This window comes from Acipenser ruthenus, chromosome 6 (assembly GCF_902713425.1).
Source record: "Acipenser ruthenus chromosome 6, fAciRut3.2 maternal haplotype, whole genome shotgun sequence".
Classification (NCBI taxonomy): Eukaryota; Metazoa; Chordata; class Actinopteri; order Acipenseriformes; family Acipenseridae; genus Acipenser; species Acipenser ruthenus.
The window spans coordinates 58,366,478-58,388,743 of record NC_081194.1 but is presented as its reverse complement, the minus strand read 5'-3'; the positions used below and the strand labels follow the sequence as shown (position 1 = coordinate 58,388,743).

The 22,266-nt window shown below is 38.3% G+C and overlaps 1 protein-coding gene across 1 annotated transcript; it reads right to left on the bottom strand.

Moving 5' to 3' along the window:
• Positions 1-2,494: 2,494 nt before the first annotated feature.
• On the bottom strand, positions 2,495-21,684 carry LOC117411374 (serine/threonine-protein phosphatase PP1-beta catalytic subunit-like). Its single transcript, XM_034018775.3, has 8 exons — positions 21,576-21,684; positions 15,797-15,928; positions 10,187-10,417; positions 9,389-9,493; positions 7,654-7,725; positions 4,420-4,571; positions 4,079-4,213; positions 2,495-3,957 (listed from the first exon to the last, which is right to left on the bottom strand). The coding sequence occupies exons 1-8, from the start codon at positions 21,625-21,627 to the stop codon at positions 3,853-3,855; spliced, it is 984 nt and encodes a 327-aa protein (XP_033874666.1). The 5' UTR covers positions 21,628-21,684; the 3' UTR covers positions 2,495-3,852.
• Between the last annotated feature and the right edge of the window lie 582 nt (positions 21,685-22,266).

The window sequence follows — 22,266 nt, the reverse complement described above, 5'->3', positions numbered from 1 at the left end:
CAGTATTCATTCAGCCTTCCAGATTAATCAAGGAGCACAGGGTATACCACGGGCCGGTTTTTCAAAACTTGGAATCTGGATAAAAGTAATCCGGATTTTGTAATCCTATATTTTGTTTCCTTTTATCTGGATCATTTTGGTCCGGTTTTTCAGAAAATGTCACTGCTGGACCACTTTTATCCAGATTACAAGTTTTGAAAAACTGGCCCCAGGAGACCATGCCCCACACCAAGGTGATCCCAAATCCAAGCGAGTAGACAGGTCCTAATAAAGTGGCCACACTTTTTTTTTTTTTTACATTTAATATTAATATTTGAGAATATCTCAGAATTACTATATTTTACTACACATATAACACAAATTTTTGGGAAGGCTGAATTCTTTTTAAAATGTAACAGGCTGTGTATTGTAACCAGCCAACAAGATTAGATTAAAATCTCTATAACTGAACATGCAGATGAGCCTGGCTTATTAGTTAAGACACTTGATCAGAGGGTGCTGGATGGTGCCTTGAGCCCAGCCTCCACCCCTGCAAAAAATCACAGCTCGACTTGAAGAGAGCTCTGTCTGGGATGAAAGTTAACAGATGTTGCCTGTAGAATTGGACCTGTGGTTCTACTCGTGACAGCCTCCTTGCTTGCACTTCCAAGTAGCCGGATACTGTGAATAGCACTGGAATGGAACGATACCGTTCAAATGAGGTGCTGCAGAATTGCATACTCCAGCTTGCGTGTTTGTGTGCGAGATCCTGTCCCCCATGTGTAAATAAATGCAAGCCACTTAGAAATTTTGGGGATGGATTTACCAAAACATAAATTTACATTTAGAAAAAAAAGGCAGAACAACTTTGCACCAGTGTTTGCTGAAGACACAAAACATTTATTTACTTGACATAGTTTCTTAATAGTTTTACCTTGTGACTACTGAATCTAGCTCCCATGTTTCCATGTTGTGGGGGAGACTGGTACATGTTTTACACACAGACTGCATATTGGGTCCCAAAATTGCTACTGATGGATTGGAATGCAGTCATGTCTGAAACTGACTACAGGAAGTCAGGAGAACACAAAGGAGCAACATGGTTAGAAGGTATATGGAACAGATTTATCAGGACAAAAAGAAAAAAAAAAATCCCAACACTTCACTAGTATGTGATAAAAATGACACAAAACTTGTTATCAGTAGAGGGCTGTTTTATATAACTTTTTATTCCAGTTATTGCAGATTATTAAAATAATTGAACAAATGGACAAAGAGTGATCACTTTGTCCCCATTACCTCTGTTAACCCTGGTACATGACACAGTCAATTATCTAGGTCTGCCTGCAGTCAATGCCACGTCTCTGAGAACCTGTTTCTTTTCTTCTTATGTACTACAGTGCCAGGGACCCGCCTAACCAATTCACTGCTGCATGAATGTACTTGCGCTCAGGGCAGTGCTCACAAAGCCCTTACTAGTGAGACAGAATAATCAATGAGGGACAAGAGAGACATGAAGTTAGAGGGACAAAGTCTAGCTTTGTTTTTTAATTACCAACTACGAACCAGCATGTTTTCTGTTGATCCCAAGAGTAATGAACCATTTACTTATGATGATAGAATTATTAGGCCATTTATTTTTGTTTAATGATTTAAACATTGCAGTTGCTTTGAGGAATATTACATGCATAGAGAAATAATGATAGTTATTACTAAGATAATAATGACACCCCCCTCATAATGATGCAGACATAAATTGACCAATTCAGTAAGAGAAACTGAATAAATAACTTGGAAAAGAGCTTTAACAGTTATAGGATGGCAAACTTCTGTGCATTGCAGAATATCAGCACATGTAGAAGTGAACAGACTGAGGCTGAAATGCTGATATAACCCACACAGACATTCACCGTTCTAGAAAGCAATTATATACCGCTTAATTATTAATATACACGTTAAATACAGCTATATTTGTTTTCTAATCATAACCAACCTTCATTTACTCCATTGTAGTATTTCATTGAAAAGAAGGGGAAGGTTGATGAAGACAATACCGTTGGAGATACGTGACTGATTGTGATGTCACTGTTTTGAATGGAATTTGGGGAGGTGTCTCTAAGGTGACACAGCACAGTAAAAACAAAATGGCACAGTTAATGTCACAAACACAGCTTCTCTCTGATGTTAGGTGGAATATAGAAGGCAAAACGTACACCCTGATTGGCTGAAAGATTCCAAGCAGTCTATAAATATATAGGAGGCTGTGTAGTCTGGTGGTTAAAGAAAAGGGCTTGTAACCAGGAGGTCCCCGGTTCACATCCTGGGTCATGACTCACTGTGCGACCTTGAATAAGTCACTTAACCTCCTTGGGTGAGACATTGTTGTGACTCTGCAGCTGATGCATGGTTCACACACCCTAGTCTCTATAAGTCACCTTGGATAAAGACATCTGCTAAATAAACAAATTATAACAATAATGATGATGAGGATGATGAATAATGAGTTACTGCAGTGTCTGAATAATATTTTATTTCAATTCCAAGAGTCACCACCAGGTGGCAGTGTATATTCATAAATGAGAAGTATGGTTCTCACAAGCAGGGCTCCAAGTAGGCTTTTTTTTTTTTTTTTTTTCTAAACTACCTGATTTTTTTATCACCCAGTTAATTGACCTAAAGCAAAAATTTAGCCATGCTAGTTTTTCACCTTGTGTCTTTAGCAATGGAGACCATTGGAGCAGTTCTGACTGCCCATTAGTGAATTAATAAGGTTGAAATAGATTACCTAGGCCATGGTGTAGATGCAGAAACACTTGAGATTCTTTAAGACCCAACGTGATAAAAGTGGAAGTGGACAAGCACCAATGGGCTGAATGGCCTGCTCTAGTTTGTAAACTTTAGATTCTTAAGCACCACTTTGACCTTTTCATGTTGTATTTGTTTCAGACACCACTCACTAAAAACACTTTTGCAGTTCTGTTTTCTTCTAAAAGACATAAACTAGCAAACTTTTGTTTTAGGCCAACATTAACACCCCTCCACATACTGTCACTTGCAATGGCACACAAATCACTCCACTCTCCCACTCAAACAGTAACAATCTGTTGATTTGATCTTTCTGCTGAAAAGCACCCCTTCTACCTGTAGAAAGCCTGTGGTCTTGGAGCCCTGTCACTGCGAGATGCAGGAAAAACCCAACTCACAGATAATTAAAAACAAACTCTGCACTCAAATCAATGACTGAATGGGTGAAATTCAACAGTGGTGAAGTGGTAAAAGCAACCCCAACCCCAGTATTACTCAAGTTTCTTTAGCCCCAAAAAATCAAGACTTCAACTCTGAAACATTAAAATACAATTAAATAATAATACAATTAAATAATAATAATAATAATAATAATAATAATAATAATAATAATAATAATAAATAACAATAATACAAGACATTTTTTAAATAAACCAAACCGTTAAGTGTGTTAAGATGGACATCTCTTCACAGTATAGCTAGCAGAAACTGCAGATTTACACAACTGCATTGATCATGTCTACCCACTGGGTATGTCAACCTGGAATGCTAGGTGATGGTATAGAGAATGTACCCAACCTAATGAAACAGAACAATAGAATCAGGTGTGGGAAAAGGGGAACTTGAAGGATATGCTTTAGACAAATCTGTCTGACTTGTCTGTTTGTCTGTGTGACACCAGGACCACCAACTGCACTGAGGCACAAACAAAGGGTTTGTTGGTTTGGATTGGATCCCCAGGCAATGTGAACACACAGATTAAAAAAACATGTTATTTATTGACGAAGGGGTTCTTCTTTATTAGGCTGTAGCTCAGCGGGCAGACAGGCCTCCTGGCAGCTCCAGCGCTCACCTTTTCTTGGGTGCGTTGGCAGTGCGAGGGGGGGTGACAGGGCGCCCCGAGTTCACACCCCCGTACTGGTACTTGGCCTTCTTCTCAGATGGCTTCAGGATCTGCAAAAAAGACAGATAATTTTTAAAAAAAAGGGGGAGGATAGAGAGACATAAACAGAGAGAGAGGCAGAGACAGAGACAGAGACAGAGAGAGGTCCCTGCATGCCTGCAGTGTCCTCACCTGGAAGGAGCACATGAGGGACTCGTCGACACTCATCATGCCCCCTGCATTGTCGAACTCTCCGCAGTAGTTGGGTGCTGAGAAGAGCGTCACCAGCTGACGCTTCGCAAAAAACTCGTAGCCGTCCTCCACCACCTGTCAGAGCACAGGGAACAGAGCAGTGAAAGTTAACACACACAGCAGCCAGCTACAGAGTCCCCTCCGCCACCTATCAGAGCAGAGCAGGGGAGCGTTAACACAGAGCAGCCACTATCCTGCACACCCAGATACACACAGTGTTTCCTGCAGATGAGGTCCAGCTCTCACAGTGTGTGTTTGTCAGTGTGTCTAGTATAGAGCACCTGATGTGCTCTGCAGATCAGGTCTAGGTCGTGGCGGTTCAGGAACTTGCTGACCACGTCAGCCCCAAAGGTGAAGGAGACACCGCGGTCATTCTCCCCCCAGCCCTGCACATCCTTGTCAGGGTCCGACCACAGCAGGTCACACAGCAGCCCTGCAAGGAGAGACCGAGAGAGATACTATCACTACACTCCATTAACACACACACACACACACACACACACACACACACACAGCTAAAGTACAGTCACTGCACTTTGTCGAAGGTCACAATTATTCATTGATTACCAGAGAAATTTGTTTAAGGAAAATCCCCTGCTGTGTTGGTCAGCCAGACTTAAGTGGATTATAAATTGAGATATTTTTTATATAAAAAAATAAAAAGATCCCTGCTGTGAAGATCAGCTACGCTTGACTTTGTAAAGAACATTCAAATTGTTATCAGACTAAGTATCGAACTACAGTCAAAGAAAAATACACACACACACACACACACAACCTTCTATGTTTGCAATTAATTAAAACATTTTAATTTTAGTTATACAATTACAGTATCTCCAGGCCATTTTAATAAAACTATCTTTTTTAAAAAACTACAGTACTAGTTCTTAACACAACAGTAGGTATACTAGTTACGTTTGCTCATTTCCCATCTGTATGAAACATACATGGTTACTTTTGAGGAACAGTTTATACTTTAAAAAAGATTTTAAACTTCATTTAGTTTCAAATCACCCAAACAACAATTACATAAAAACAAAAAAGCATATGATTAATTTTTTTTTTTTTTTACACTGTACTGGTCATTGTTTGTGGCACAACTGTAAGCCTGCTGAATACTATCCCCCATTGAACGATGCTATCTATTTATTTCACAAAGCAATTTAAGCTCAACAGCATTCTTTAAGCAAAAAAAAAAAAAAAAAAAACACTGAATATGTACAGGCAAACACTTTTTTAAAACAAAAAGTTTAAAAAAAAAATATTCTGCTGTTTACAAAACTGATGCTTTAGTTTAAGTCAGCTTTCAACAAACCTCTTACCGTACTTTTTTTTTTTTTTTTAACATTTACTGTGGTTTATAGAAGTCACTTATTTTAGACTGTGTCAAGCCTTTTTCAGGTTAAACAAATCGACCTGTTCCATCAAGGTAAGCCATTTGTTTTTACTCATTAGAATGTCTCTGATTGTTCTTCGATTAACAGTATATGCCTCACTTAGGCGAGAAAACATTTGCGATGTCTTGCTTTCTTATTTTCAGATGCATACATGCAGATTTTTTTCTTTTGCTCTGGTGTTAAATGTGGGGTCGACTCGCCATTTTGTGCTTTATGTTTCGCTAACAACTCAATTCTAACTTCAAGGAACTAAAACTAAAACACAGCTGCTGAAAACGACTTCTTGAAGAAAATATCTTAATTTGAAAGATCAATAAAAAGACTTTGTTGCTACTAAATCTAAAAGTTTGTTAAAATAAACAAATAAGTAAACAGAAGAATACTTAAGTTAATATCCAAGTGCTTTTTAAATCTGCTCGAATTGGTGCTTTAGCTACAAGCATCATCTTAAGCATACAGGAAGTGTGGCTTTGTTGCATTGTGGGACATGAAGTCCTGAAGAAAAAGCCATCTTTTTTTTTGTTAATCTTGTATAGAGAGGACTACACTTCAGATCTCAAGCAGAGAAAGCTATATACAGTCATTCTTCATTGCAAGACTTTAACATATAAGGATTGGTAACTACATAACTTATGAATTTCCATGGTGCATAAATCAATTGTATGATTAATTCTGTTTAAATTGAGTATGAAGTAATAGTAACCTATGTTAAATTACATGATAGAATATGAATGCATTGTTGAATGTTGACTAAAACTGAATATATGGTTAATTTGTCTTGAACATACTTAGTATAATACTTGATTATACACTGAAAATGAATTACTACAATCTACTCTTTTTGTACTTTTCAAATAAAAGGTATTTACTTTCAACAAGATTTGTCATTTTGTTTTTGTATGTTGAAACAAGCACTCATATATTGATACATTGAATTAAATCAAAGTTGAATATTTTCTTTAAAATCATATGCCAAATTAATCAATCATATTTATAGCCAGAATTCTATGATTACTTTAGAATATATATATATTCATATGTTTAGGTCTAACTTTTGACTGCACTTGGATATTAATGTAGTTTTGATGGTGATATAGAAGGATATTATGGTAAAACCCTAGATCATTATAGTAAGGTATTGTTTATACAAAGCTAAAGGCGTGTCTTGAGAAGGCATCCAAATACATGTTTACTTGTCTCAAGGTAGCTTAAGGATTTATGTTACAATTACTTTATCATAACTTTTATCACCACAAGAGTAAGGAGTTTCTTTTTGAGCTGACTCAGGTTCTTTACTGAAACCTGTTAATTGTGTGCCGGGTTGCTGGGGCATTGCTTCTCAATGTGATCATGTTCAGTTTGTTCTTTGCTTTTGTCCAGCAGCTGACCTAATGGAGCCAGGGTAGAGATTTCACACCTAACACTTTGCTGCTGTTTACTTTAGATATCAACATTAGCCTCACTCAATCACGGCAAGTCGTCAGATCAGCTGGTCCAATGTCTCTTGAACTGAAAGAACCACATTCAAATACATACTCTAAAATGGGAGTGATCTATTTATGGGATAATGGCATTTCCCAATAAAGCCAGAGGGTGTTCCAATATTACCAAGGAACACGCCAGAGAAATGTCATTAGCACTATTATACTACAATTTTTTTTTTTTTTTTTTTAAATACCTCTGCTTGTCCGAAATGTAGTCCACTGTAAGAGTTAACTTTCTGAGCAGTGCTCCCAGTGAAGTGCTTTGACAGTAAGCAGACGTTTTAGAACAGGTGCCGTTACATAGCGTCATCTTTTTTGTGACCGTAACTATAACAGAATGGCAGACCTTTATAGAATACAATGGGAGAGCAGTGTCCGGTTATTGTATAATTTGGTTCATTGTGAGCCCCTGAAAAAAAGGTTAAGGAGGAAGCCTAGTTATTAGAAAGAGGTTATTAAGCTGTTCAGTAAATCAAAGCCCCAGTAGATTAATTACCTTGAAGATTTGAATAGAAAAAGAAAAAAAAAAAAGAAAGAAGGAGGACACAGTACCACAAGTAGGAGCATTCTCTTCAATAAAAACATATCAGCCATTGCGGGGCTGGCTGTAGTGTAGTTGTGACGAAGAGCCTACCTGTGTCAGGTACGTCAGTAGGTCTCATGATGCGTCTGATCTGCTCCATCGACTGCAGGTCAGGGGACAGGCCTGGGGGGGGAAGAGGTCACAACGAGGTCAGTCAACTTCATTCAGGTATTTATTCAGATTAATTTATTTTAAGAAATATTTCATAATTGCATATTCTTGAGTCATGTTTACAGGATACTGTGGTTTATTGTCTAGGTATTGGGGAAAAGGGTAAATGCATGTGTATACACCTTAAATTACCTGGATTTAATATCAGATTAATAAGCAGATTCTGCTAAAAGTGTTTTTTGTTTTTGTTTTTCTTTAGATTTTGGCGATTCACAAATTGATAGCCTTGTGGAGCACTTCAAGCCTATCTTGGTTTCTTCTAGGGTCAACATCAATGAGATACAAGTTCAATGGATAATTCTGTAGTCTAGGATATATCAGCAGCCCGAATTCACTACAGAGATTCTGCAGAAGTTTTTCCTGGCCGAGGGAGGACAATAGGGTATTTGAGGGAGGGTGGCTTTCAAGCATGTGTGCTGTGCACAAGGGGGGGGGTATGTGTAAATAATATTGTTTTATTGTTTTGCTGTGTTTTGGTTGTGGATGGCAGGGATGGGGTTAATTTCATATCCCTGCCAAAAGACATGTGAGAATGTGGCTGGAGCCAATTGAATAATTTATGATAATTAGGCTCTAGCCACATGGTATAAAAAAGGGAGAAAAATCCTTTGTTTGGTGGAGGGAGTTGGTGAGTTAACAGTTTGTTCCTGGGTGTCTGTATTTTTGGTTTGATAAAGTTCAGTGAAGGCTCTGCCCAGCCTGAACAGTTTTGTTTTTGTTTAAACCTTTGTTTTGGCCCATGTGCTTTTTTGTTTGCAGTTTGTGTTATTTTGTTTATTAAAATGTGCAGCCACGCTTAAACTACAGCTTCCTTGTTTCTGAGTCTGTCCCTGCCAATACCGTCTGGGCCCGCAACGCTACCCTGTCACAGCTGGAATAAGGGAATAAAGGAAGACTTTGTTTTGCAAGGAGCTAAAGACAACAACAAAGTCAGAATATTTTCAAACTATTAGATGATTTTATGACTTCCACAGAAATCAGCTGGACTAATTGCATTGGGGTCTGCACTGATAGAGCCGCAGCAATGACTGGAAAGCATTCTGGTGTTGTGTAAAAAATAAAAGCTGTTGCACCTCACTAAACAGGCTCTGTAACGGCTGGAGTGTTTAACACTCGTTTCCAAGACGACACAAGAGTCACTGAGCTCAGAGTCGGCTGCTCTATCACACTCCGAGACTCGCTGTCTGCTAAAAGCCCCGCTAGTTTCCTAGGGATGCTAAAATCACTTGATATCAGGACACACCTACCAGTCTGCCGGCTTTACATACAATTAGATTCTTACTGAAGCACTGAGACAGTCGCTAACTCAAATGTTACAGCAGCAAGAGGTCATGGACTGAAATAGTTCAATACTCAGCATCTTTCACGCCATTCCTATGTGGTTTTTGGGGGTTTTATTTTACAGTGTTTACCTATGCTTTATTACACTTTGCTATGCTATGATTTTACTGTGGGAAACTTGCATCAGGGTTCACAGACTCTAAATTATCAGCATGGCTAACGCTCTCTGGTAACGTCATCCAGTCAATTGTGTTTTCTTGCTTTGTTTTTTTGCTGCAAGGTTTATGGCTCAGCTTTATAGTTTATTCTTGAGTAAATAAAAGGAAAGCCTCACCTCCGTGACAGCAGAAGATCTTCTCATCGATGATGGCTGCAATTGGCAGGCAGTTGAAACAGTCTGTGAATGTCTTCCAGAGCTTGATATTGAACCTGCGCTTGCCTGCCAAGGAGAGAGAGAGAGAGAGAGAGAGAGAGAGAGAGAGAGAGAGAGAGAGAGAGAGAGAGAGAGAGAGAGAGAGAGAGAGAGAGAGAGAGAGAGAGAGAGAGAGAGAGAGAGAGAGAGAGAGAGAGAGAGAGAGAGAGAGAGAGAGAGAGAGAGAGAGAGAGAGGAGAGAGAGGAGAGAGAGGAAACAAACAAGAATTACCAAAACACCAAAGTAAAGCAGCCCCTTGGTTGGCGATGAGTGCCAATGCACAGTGTGGTGGGGTCAAGATGTTTACTGTACACGGTATGTTGTGTTAGTACAATTGATAAAGACCACATTACAGCCTTGTAATTTGAGTTCTAATATATTTCCACTTCTAAAACAGATACAAGCCCATCTTATCTTGCATATAAGCAAACTCCCATTCCATAAGTGCATGGGCCTATTTGCATGATTGTATGGTAATTCGCTGCCTGGCTACTCATACACATCATAGAAGCTGTAGATCATGTTGACAGAAGTCACTTGTGGTTTATTTGCAGCAGGAAGAAGTGATCAGGGTATTTCTCCCCTTTTCCCTGTCCCCCTCTCAATCCAGCACCTGCAGCTCTACTTTACAAGTCTCAGTGAATACTGTCGCCACTGTTTCCACAGCAGCAACTGTAGCCTACCATTGCTACACAACCCGTCCCCCGTCTCGTACTCACACTCGTCGTAGAAGCCATAGATGCGGTTGATGGAAGCGCACTCGTGGTTCCCTCGCAGCAGGAAGAAGTTTTCTGGGTATTTGATCTTGTAGGCTAGCAGCAGACAGATGGTCTCCAGGGACTGCTTGCCTCGGTCCACGTAGTCTCCAAGGAACAGATAGTTTGCCTCAGGGGGGAAGCTGCCGTACTCAAAGAGACGCAGCAGATCTGTGTACTGGCCGTGGATATCCCCTGCAGAGAACAAAGGGGAGAGAATGAGAAGAGTTAACAGACACACAGGTGGTGTATGCACAGACTCTAGATATTACCAGCAGAGCAGACAGAGGAAAGTTAGCACACACAACCACACAGGCCGTGGACATCACCTGCAGAGAAGAGAGCAAACTGAAGAGATGAGTTAAGACACAATGAAAGACACACATTGACACACACATGTCATGGTTGAACACAGACATTCATGCTGCTCCAGTCTCCGAGTACAGCCTCCATTCTCAATCCTGCAGTCAGGGCGATGGCAGAACTTTTCATGAAAAATCTCCCATTATTCCTGAAGGTGCAGGGTAGTAGTAGCAAGCTGATTTCCTTGAGCTGCTACTGTGATACTGTGCCAGTTGCCAGCTGCAGCCTGGATTGAAGATAACGAATGACCCTCACAACCTCCGTGCCATGCATCTCTGCAAGACATCTGGTCAATCCTCGTTCGCAGCATTACTATAAATCTGATTGAACATGAGACTATGAAGCAACCTGTACAAAACCCTTCAAAACTCTGCTTCCCCAGCTCTTTAATCACTTAGAATAGGTAAAACTATCATCACAGCATTGGAAACCTGGATTAGAAACCTGGCACCAAGGTCCATATTTGAGTGCACTTATTAACCATTTATTGCAATGACTTGCACAAAGCTTATCTTAAAAGATACAGTTCAACCACCTTTTATCATGGTGGTGTTCTTTGAGGTACAGTCCGATAACAGCTTAGTACTGAATAATGCAGCAGCGAGGATGTGAACAAAACCCGCTGTCATACTGTATGTATCAAGACTCACGTGCTGTGTTAGCTTTTCATTATCTCTGAACTGTTACAACACTATATAGTATTTATTAGGTATTTTCCCAGTGTCATGCATACAGGTATGATTGAACGGACACTTCTTGCTTCTGAAGGATAGGACATGTACAAGTCTACACACTCTTCAGTAGGAAGAACTAGCCTAGGGCTGCCTTGCCCAGAGATCCAGTTAATCTCTACAAGACTGTAATACATGCTAACGAAAGGTTTACAGAAGAAAAGAATAAAATGTATGAACACAATGATGCCTTTCAGTAGTGGTGCAACGATTTATCTCATATCAAATAATCATGATACTTTCTTTATAACATATATCATCTCATAGTAAAGGTCTGTATAGTTTGTATGATACAAGAACCAGAAGCACAGCATAGCTCATTGCAGTTCACCAAATGTTTCTTGAATGAAGAATACATGTGTTTTCTCATTGTTATGAATACATTCTCTCCCAATCTCATTTAATTTTTAGTTTAACAGTCCATCGTTAAATGATCGTTTGATCTTATTATGCATTTTACAAGGAGTCAAGCTGTACAATCAATAGTATCGCAATACCGTATCGCGACCTGCATATCATGATACGTCCATATCGTGACATTAGGACATCATTAAACCACTACCATTCAGCCCATCTGTGTTTGTCCAGTTAACAGTAGCCGACTGATCTCAAAACCTTGTTGGGTCTTAAAGGATCCCAATCATTCAGCATCAACAACATGGCTAGGTAACCCATTCCACACCCTCACCACTCTCTGTGAGGGGAAGAGTCTTCCTCTGTTCTAAGTTTGCAATGTCCCAGTCTGCACACCAGCATACTCTGGATTGACAGACAGGGGACATGAACAACCCTTTTGGGGAAGAAATTAGGCATTGCAGGCAAAACTGCACAGACCCACCCCCCTTGCCATCTATGTGCCATTAAGGCATGTAGACTCTCGAAGTAAACTTTATTTTAGGCGCCAGCAGGCTCCTATTTTTTTCTTTATGGTCGCCAGAAAAAGAAAATGGTTGCCCATAACTGCATTAAAGTTTTTTAAATATAAATAAAAACTATTGTTCAAAATAAGATAATATTAATGTATACATTAACTTAAACAATAATGCACATCTCTAAGTATGTTTTATTTCCATATATATGCAATACTTTTGCAGATTTGTTTTTCTGCACAGAAAAAAAAATACTTATTTTTAAAAAAGGCAGAACAAAACAAACTTTAGAATAGTACATTACCCCAGATTCGTTAACTAATCAGCTGAACCGTTGGCACCATGGCTGAAACTTTTCGCTGAATACGTTCAGAACACGAAGTCTCCGAAGTCGTGGGCTCAAAATTTGAACTGTGTTCTTCTGTCATTTCTGACTCGTTCGCTTCATTTGTATTACTGCTGCTTAGAGATTTTAGTGGAACTTTCTTTGTCTTTGAATAATAAAAAAATACAGCACAAAGTGGTCGCCTGTAGCGATTAAAATAATATTTACAGTCGCCAAAAGAAAAAAAAAGGGTCTCCGTGGCGACTACTAATTGTCGCTACTTCGAACACTGCCTAGGATCCAGTATTTACCAGCTGAGGTTTCAGATCGGACAACAACTACTCAACCAAAAGCACATAATTGCTTTGTCCTTTTTTAGACACTCAGACAGAACTCAAAGGGCAAGACAAAGCGCACGCTAATCTAAACACTCACTTAGTTTACAGAAGGACTTGAAACTCTGTCAGACAACTTTAATACAGTAGTCTCCGGCTATGAGAACACCCCTTGGGAAGCAAGCAAAGTGTTCTTATAGCCGAAGTGTTCTGTATGACGGAGTTAGCCATCAGACACAAAATGAATGAATCAATCAATCAATCAAATCAATAAATACATAAATATTACATTATTTATCAGGACGCACATGCATCAACATATGAAATTAACCAAATAAGTAAAAGCAAAACAGGCAAGTGTATGTGAATAAACTATAATAAAGAAACAGACAAACTAACGTTAATAAAACTAAAGCAAAACAACATGGTTCTAAAGCTTAAAACACTATGTACTATGAAATGCGTTACTTTGGGTTAACCTAACGTTAATAAACTGTCAAACTAAATTAACACAGCACCGCTACACACGTTACAAAATGCAGCACCAATATACAAGACATGCACATTATTTAACAGAATGAAGAAGCAACTCACCAGAATGGGAAATACCAAATTGCTTGGCGACTTATATCTGATGCAGATTTTTTTCAGGAGCTCAAACAATTTCCAACTGTGTAGCAAGAGAAACAGCGGCGCATTTTGAACAGGGACTGTCAACTGAGAAAAAGGCAAAATCGCAAGCAAGAAAGAAACTGCACTGCTGTGAAAGTTTCATGTATTATGTCTAAGTATCACAACGCCTGTCTCACCACTACAGAGAAAAAAACACATGTTTTGTACATTAAATATGCATGTTGTTTTACAAATAGGATTTTCTGGGGACCCCTTGGGCAGCTTTAGCAGTCCCCAGTTTGAGAAGCACTGCCCTAGGACACGGAATCTGTTCACTCCGGCAAAGCGCTCCAAATTATAACACATGCTCAAATCTTTTACCCAGAGTGGATAATACAATGCACTTAACCCTTTAACCTGTGAAATTTTATTTTTCTAACACTGCGGCATGTCCTTCTGTGTCTGGAATTGCTCCAATGCTGTACTCTCATCCATTTAAAACAAATCAACTAATGCAAACTGTCAATATGTAGCAGATTGAGGCTTTGCGGAATGAAGATATGTAATTTCTGCTGCTTGGTCAAAATGGGGGCGGAAGTATTGCTTACCAACCTGGGTGTTCAACAACTGATTTCCAAGAGTGTCCCGGACAAATCAAACAAACACTTGCAACAATCATCCTTGCACATGATACATACCCACGTTCAACATTAAACACAGAAACACTTCACCTGAAGTCCGAGCTGGAACTCTTCCCCACATACAGTGAAACCTCAATATGCTTTGCAGCAGGGGATCTCAACCTGTGGTCCAGGAAGCCCTGGGGCTCCACAAAGGCTAAGCAGGGGTCCCCAGGAAATTCTGGACACTTCTTTTTGTAAAACAGCATATACACTGAATGTACAAAAAAACTATTTTACTGTTGTGGTGAGAGAAGCAGGTCTTGTGACAGTTACATCTACTTTCACTGCGGTACAGTTTTTCTCTTTCTAGTCTGTGATTTTCCTATTCCTCAGTATTCACCATTTTTTAAAAAAGTGGGGTCCCCCAAAACAAAAGTGTTGGAGAACCTCACTCACTTCTGGAAAGGTGCCCATGCTGGGGTCACGTTGCTGATAAGAGACAACAGATTTATAAGCACGCCGTGTGACAGCTGGACTTCTAGGAATCTGTTAAAAAAAAATGACTTGACATTCTGGTTTCACCTCCTCCATGTACAAACAGAACAAGCAGTACTATTGTACATTCCAAACTGTGCACGCCACTCTGGGATTTCATGAAAAGTCTTTTCACTGGATCAACGTTTAAAACAACCTTCTCTACAACTACTGCAAGCTATCCAGTATGAAAAAAATAACGTAAAAGCATATAATGTGTATATTTCATATTAAAAAAAAAATATTATTTAATTCAGATCCATAAAGCGATTGCAACACACATTAGGTAAGATTGTTACCTCTGCGTCTTTGTGGACCCCGAGCACTGTCCCACTGATTCCAGTGGAACATACTCTATTATATATTGCTGTCAGTCACCCCTATAATAGTTACTTAACTGTATGCCTCTTGTGTATTACTGCTGACCCTTTTAATGACCGGGGACCCCAAAAGCTTATGGGAGTGTCATATAGTTGACAGATAATCGGGTGGTTGTCCAGCTGACTTAATAAACATTTACTCAGTTAAAAGGGCATCCTTGAATGAAACAGTTTATTTGCAAGACACAAAGGCACAAAACATGCAAAAATGTTTCAAGGGTCAGGTCCCGGAGCATGCCCATCATCTACAAACTACAGGGAGCACTTAAAGGAGCAACTGTATTACACAATGCACTAGAGAATGCAGTGAGTGCACAGCACATGATCGCAAAGAAGAAAAACAAATAAAAGCGGGTACACTGCCTTACCAGGTGACATGAAGGCAAGCAACTTCCAGCAATTTATAGCCAGCATCAACTGATTATATGAAAACAGGACAACACAAGAGGGGAGCTTTGTGACTTCCACGGGGAGAAGCCCTAGAGCTTACATGAGAGGAAGACATACTGTAGCATGAAGAGGCAAGCCAGGAGGTAGAGGCACATAGAAGGGACTGACCGCAGATGTTGAATAGTGCATAACCTTACACTGTTCAAATAATAGGGTAGATTGTAGAAGATAGAGGGTAATCTGGAGGGTATAGAGGTCAGTGGACAGAGGTTCTAGGATAGAAGACTAGAAGGTAGAAGATAGTAACTGCAGATCTTGAATAGTGTATAACCCTACTATTGTGAATATAAGTGGATAGAGCTTAGAGGGTATAAGTTGAGGGTAGGATGGTAGCAGGGTAGAAGGTACTGACCGCAGATCTTGAGTGGCGCCTCCAGCTCTAGTAGGATGGGCTGGCTCAGAAAGATCTCTCTGGATTTGATGCAGAGCCCCCGCACCTCTGCCTCCGTCATCTGGACGATCTTCCCAGGACGACACCCCCGCACTGCAAACACACACACACAGACAGAAGAAGAAGGACTTCTAGTCAAAACTGTCATTGAACTTATTCTACTTTTAAATTCAGCACTATTGAGTGTTTAACCACTTCAACACCATGACATACTCTCTCTCTATATAGTGTTTTAAATTATTTTTTGTTTAATTATTAGTTTTACTTGTTTAGTTGTAGTTTATATAGTTTTTAGCGAAAGCTAAACATGGCAACGTACGTGGTCTTTCTATAATGAGCAACAAACAAGAGTGAAGTTGGTTCGGAGGATTATGATACCAGCGACAGTGATGCTGACTTATCACTCAGCGATGATGATGAAGAGGATGTGGAGCCAAGAACAGTACAAACAAAAGAGCATACTTTACAGGTAAGCCAGCTGCAAATAGGAAGCTGTTTGGTTTGAAATAGCAGTGCTGTGACGAAATACTATCAAAACACAGCACTGGGTACAAGTCAATAAAGCAGGCGTCTGAGGCAGCCAGATCCATCACAATGCCTGCGCAAAGTAGCTGTGTACATGCATTTGTGACTATCCCTCCAACACAAGGGAAGCAGAGACCACAAAAAAGGTGCAGGGTCTGCTACGAAAATGAAAACCAAAAAAAGGACATTAGAAAAATGTGCAGTGTTTGTGAAGGCAACCGGGTTCTGTTGTATTGAACATTTCAATAAATGGCACAGAGCAAGTCGATAATGGCACACGTTTTGATGTTGTTTGATTTTTATTTGATAACTGTTTACTGATTATTATTGTTATTAGCAGCATTTGTTTTCATTGTTCAAAAAAAATATATTGAACATGGGTATGTAGTACACATGAGCATAAAGGGTTAATGAAAACACAGTTTAGGTCATTTATTTGTGTTTTATTCATCATATGTTAACATACAGCAATTACAAGTTTGAAAACATTATTATTATTATTTTCAAAATCTGGTACCTGGGAAGGGGTTTCATTTTTACATCTGGAGTTGAAGTGGTTAAAGGTTATGGATGATAATAATAAATAACATTAAGACAGGGTTGGGTGATTGTCAGCTAAAAATTATCCTAAAATCAGAAGTATCTGTGTCATGTTTTAACTAACTCTTCATCTTCTTTTTGCTGGTTGGCTTCTTAAGATACTCTATCACCATACTGTTCTCTCACACAATTGAGGGGGGACTGAATTAAATAATATTTTTTCAGTAAAATAAATCTACACAAATGATCAATATCAGGGTAATCAAATACTTGACCAACAATAAAACAAATTATAATAATAATACACATGTATATATGGTGTTCTTCGCACTGGGACTATGCATCCTGAACAGTGGATTATAAAACTTTATAGAGATCTGGTAGAACAAAATCTTGTAGTGTAATCCCAGGTAAATGTGTGCTGACACTCAAAAATGGTCCTTCTCTCACCACACATTTTCACTCCTCTCTCAATTTCTCTGTACTGATTTCCCTTGAAATCACACATAGCCTGACACAATTACACTGTCTGTCACACTTTCCATCTGTTACAGAATACATGCTGTATTTATGTTATTTGATATATTCTAAAATCAATCTTTCTTCACAGAAAAAATAATGTATATCCTTTGTTTTGGCTACAAACTGCTGTGTTTTATTTTGAGGACAGTCAAGCTGGACGTGCCCGTAAAAGACGAGTGAGATTTCACGCTAGCTATAAAGCTATCATTTTTAGGCTTCAGTTTCTTATTTTATATTGAGGCGCTTAAAAACATCTGAAGGGTTATATTTGCAGAACTTACAGTTCTAGACTTAACCTTTGTGGTTAACAAAATTAGCGTAAGTTATAACAATATACCTAAAGAGAAAATTTAAATAACTGGTAGATATTGTACTAGTTAAAACTGCTCCAAAAATTCCAAAGTAGCCTGTCCTCAAATGAAGACAATGGCACTTAATGGACTAAGTGCCTTCTGTGTACTAACAGTGTTCTGCAGGACTAAAAATGACACAACTGAATTCAGGACCTACACATTCCTAACACCTTCATTTCTGAACTGTCAAGCATGAGCTCATAACCCTTTGCTGATGTAGACACCTAGCAAGGGGTGAACTTCTCAACACAAAAGGTGCAGACACTCATATGCATGGCCCGGTACAGTAGACCTGTGCTTTACTTAATTTTTTCCTCCGTGTAAACATAAAAAATAAAATTAGACAATTTTAGTGGCAATGAATGAATACCTCTAAAATGTATAGATACTGGTAAACAATAAAACATTTTTAAAGGAAATAACAGATAAATGAACCAATTCACCATAAACAAGGAGGCTAAAAATACTGACGCGTCATACCCTCTGCATGTATCATTCAGTCACGTACTGTAATAAAACACTTAACACTGTATGTACTTGACTTGGCCTTTTTAATCTCCACAGTATTCTCTGAAATCATCCTCATACTTTTCAGACCCTTGGTACTCGCCTACAACAGGACCTGACCATGCCCCATTGATAACCTTGGATTAGAACATAAATCCCTGTTATTTTTTTTACTTATCCTACAATAACATATTCTGTCTGCTTCTCTCTTGTGTTTCTGTTTAGATAGACATATGCACTTCGATTTTTTCTGATTTATTTATAGAGTAAAACCAAAGTGTTACAGCAGCCCCTCTCCCCTCTCCAGGAGCTTAATTCCCAGGCCCTTCTAATAATAAACTGGTAGACAAAAATCTAATTTTCTTTTTTATTATTGCTCTGACAAAACTTAATAGGTTAATCAATCATATAAATGAATACAGTATCTAAGCTAAAGTATATTACTAGTGTACTTAAGTTAAATAAATACAAAAACTACTTTCACCTTCCGGTTCCAATCACATGCTGCACAATGCCCAGCTGAATCTCACAAAAGTATAACATTTTGTAATGTTGTTGTATCAAAATATTATAAGTAAAACTGTAATACTCCAGAATTCTAGGTTGTGGAGGCCTTACTTTGCCTGTCACACAGTATTATTATTATTATTATTATTTATTTCTTAGCAGACGCCCTTATCCAGGGCGACTTACAATCGTAAGCAAAAACATTTCAAGCGTTACAATACAAGTAATACAATAAGAGCAAGAAATACAATAACTTTTGTTCAAGTAAAGTACAAGTTTGACAAACTACAATTCAATAATACAGCAGGTAATAGTGATAGTTACATCAGGATATGATTAAATAGTGATAGTTACATCAGGGTACATCAGTTAAAGTTATACATTTGTCTTGTGTGTATTTAGGCACAAACAGTACAAAAGTAGTGTGTTTTTTTTTTTGTTTTTTTTTAAATACCCCTGCCATTGTAGTTTCTGTGCTTAAACAAAATGGTAAGACACATTTTCACAAAGTAATAGCTTTACTGAGGTTTACTTACGACTTTTCTTTTAGCTACACATGCAGATGAAAACTCAGATTTAACTTAAATAAACTCTTCAAAACATAAATGTGGAGAAGGGGGTGTTGTACAAAAAGAAAAACCAAAACGGTGATCCCCCATCCCCCATCCCCCCATCCATTACTCTCCTCATAACAGAAAATAGGACCACAACAAAACAAAACATTGACCATGCTACATAACATTTACCTTGCAGGTTGGGCCAGTGTTTGGAAAGCATACCTGCATCTGTATGCCCGAATCTGAAGCAGCATGTTGATCCTGTGTTTATGTATCCAAGTTCTGGCAAGGTAATAAATCGGTGCAATGCAAACACGTTGTTATCTGTTCTAATATCTATCAACTATTAATGGCGGGGACACAGACATGGATTATTGCCTTTGAATTCGTGTGCAGCAATGTTCATTCACACAAATCATAGTTTCTAATCCTAACTATGTTCATGTCGCTTCGCTCTTTGATCAACCAATGAGCAATGACACAAAAGGAAATGGGTGGAGACTTGTGACGCATGCCAAAATGAAACTGCCCGATTGGTTTAATAATGACTGGCACCAAAGTTGCCAAATAACCTCACGCTCTTGCTAGCGAGAACTAAGGTCTATAGGTCATCCATTGGTTCATTTTGAGAATATTTTAAAGACTTTAGTTGCAGGGCCAAGACTGCTTTCCAATCAAATGCTTGTGGACTGTGTAAGAGTGGATGGAATGCATGCATGCTGAATGAAAAGCAGATCAGATAAGTCAAGTCCCGGGACTAGAGTACAGCCCTCGAATCAGGAATATGCAACTAACTTCAGTCTGGTCCTTCTGTCAAACTAGGAGCCCCCATCCAGAACTCGTCTGTTGAGAGGCAGTTTTGGGTTCCAACTAAAGTAGCTGTGATTGGCTGAACGTGTCGGCAGACAGCAAGAACAAGACCCAATTTCCTCGATGGAAAGTGGGCGAGGTTGAGGGGAATAATAAAATGTATTTAAATAAACTGTGGAGCAAAAGCACACAGCTCAAATAAAGAACTTGCACACCCTAGAGTAAATTGAGTTTCAATTTAAGGGAAGCTGTTTTTTTTGTACACAGCTCAAATAAAGAACTTCCGCACTTAGGGTAAATTGAATTTCAATTTAAGGGAAGCTGCTGAGATGAGTTTGTTTGTTACTAGATGAGTTTGTATTATGTTATTTACTTTTTGTTACTTTCACCGCTCATAACTGTCTAACAGCCTGCCTCCAAGACAGCAATTAATTATCCACGTCTCCGCTGCTCGCGCTACAATAAAAATTAAAAATGACGGGAGGGGGCGCTGTCATTTTCATCATATTGGCATTTCAAAAGCAGCTTGACAAAACAAACCGACGTTAATACTACAATTACTTGGCAATAATAAATAAATAAATAAATAAATAAATAAATAAAGTTTGAGTTAAAATGTAAAAAATATACTATTAATGCTATTATTACTACTAGTAGTGGTATATTACTACAATTATTACTACAGGTTTAATACTATTTACCATCATTCATATTTTAATAATAATAAAGCCTATTTCATTTTAGGCCAGTAAAAGGCTAAATATTTATTGTCGAAATACACACAATACCAAAGCAAAAAAAGATAATAGCTGAGCCATTCGTTTCAAACAAGTTTTTTATTATTATTATTTTTCTTCATAGAAGCACGTATTCATGTCAACATACTCAGTTACTAGTAAGGACAAGGATGTTTACCCAGATAAATCGGGTCTATTTACATAAAAAATAACTTTACATTAAACCCATTTTAGTATAATTCATGTGAAATACGTATGAAGTTTTTAAAAAGTATATAGTATACTTTAAATGACTATGACACATCCCACCCAACACAACAGTTAAACAAGTCAGTACAGTAAACTCTTGGTCAGATCTATACAAAACACGGTAAAATGCATTTTATGATATATCACAACAACAATGATTTTATCTAAAACCTAGGGGTGGTACATTTTTGAATAACACTTGATTCAGTAGCAAAATGTGCTTTTTTTCAATACAGTGCAAAAACATAAACACTACATTGGCTTTTCCTACGCATCCCAATTTTTCCATAAGAACACAGCGCCTCACACGCAGCTTTTGTTTATTTTAACAAATACAGTCTGTCCCTTTGACCCAGTTTGTAAAGGAATACGGTGTTCAGTTTTTTTGCTTTGATTTTATCTTAATGTTAAAAACAAATTCCTTCTCCCCTACCTTCAAGTAGCCGGGAAATCAGGCTGTCCACATTCAGCTCCCCTTCTGCCATTTTAAACTGCAGAAAACGCAACTTCCACTTTTTACCGCCAGAGGCAGCAGAAGCGAGAAAAAAAACAACAGCAACACTTCTTTTAAAGCACCAGTCACATTTTGTAGCCCAAGAAACTGTAACAAGCAAGCACAGAATCCGGCTTGAATAATATGCTCAACTGAAAAAACAAATACAAAATGAAAACTTGGAAAAAGAACTTTATGCACTATATATAACATTGGGCTTGATCATTAAATTGTTCAAATAACAATTGTGAATCCATATCTGTGACAAACATAAAAAGCTCAAGTTAAGAAAATGTAATTTAACTGAAAAGTCTACCTGCTAATAATGAGTAGGAAATGGGTTACAAAACCCGAGGCACTACACCTTTAACTCTGCAATGATAAAGGGAGTAGTGAAACAGGCTCTGGAGCTAATAAAGGGGAGGAAGGGAAATTATAAGTCACCCTGGATAAGGGCGTCTGCTATGAAATAAATAAATAAATATAATAATAATAATAATAATAATAATAATAATAATAATAATAATAATAATAATAAAATATTTATATCTAGTGTCAGAGAAAATATGTTGCTGCCGAATATTCGTTCCCCCCTAGGAACCAATATTCATGAATATTTGCCCCCATATTT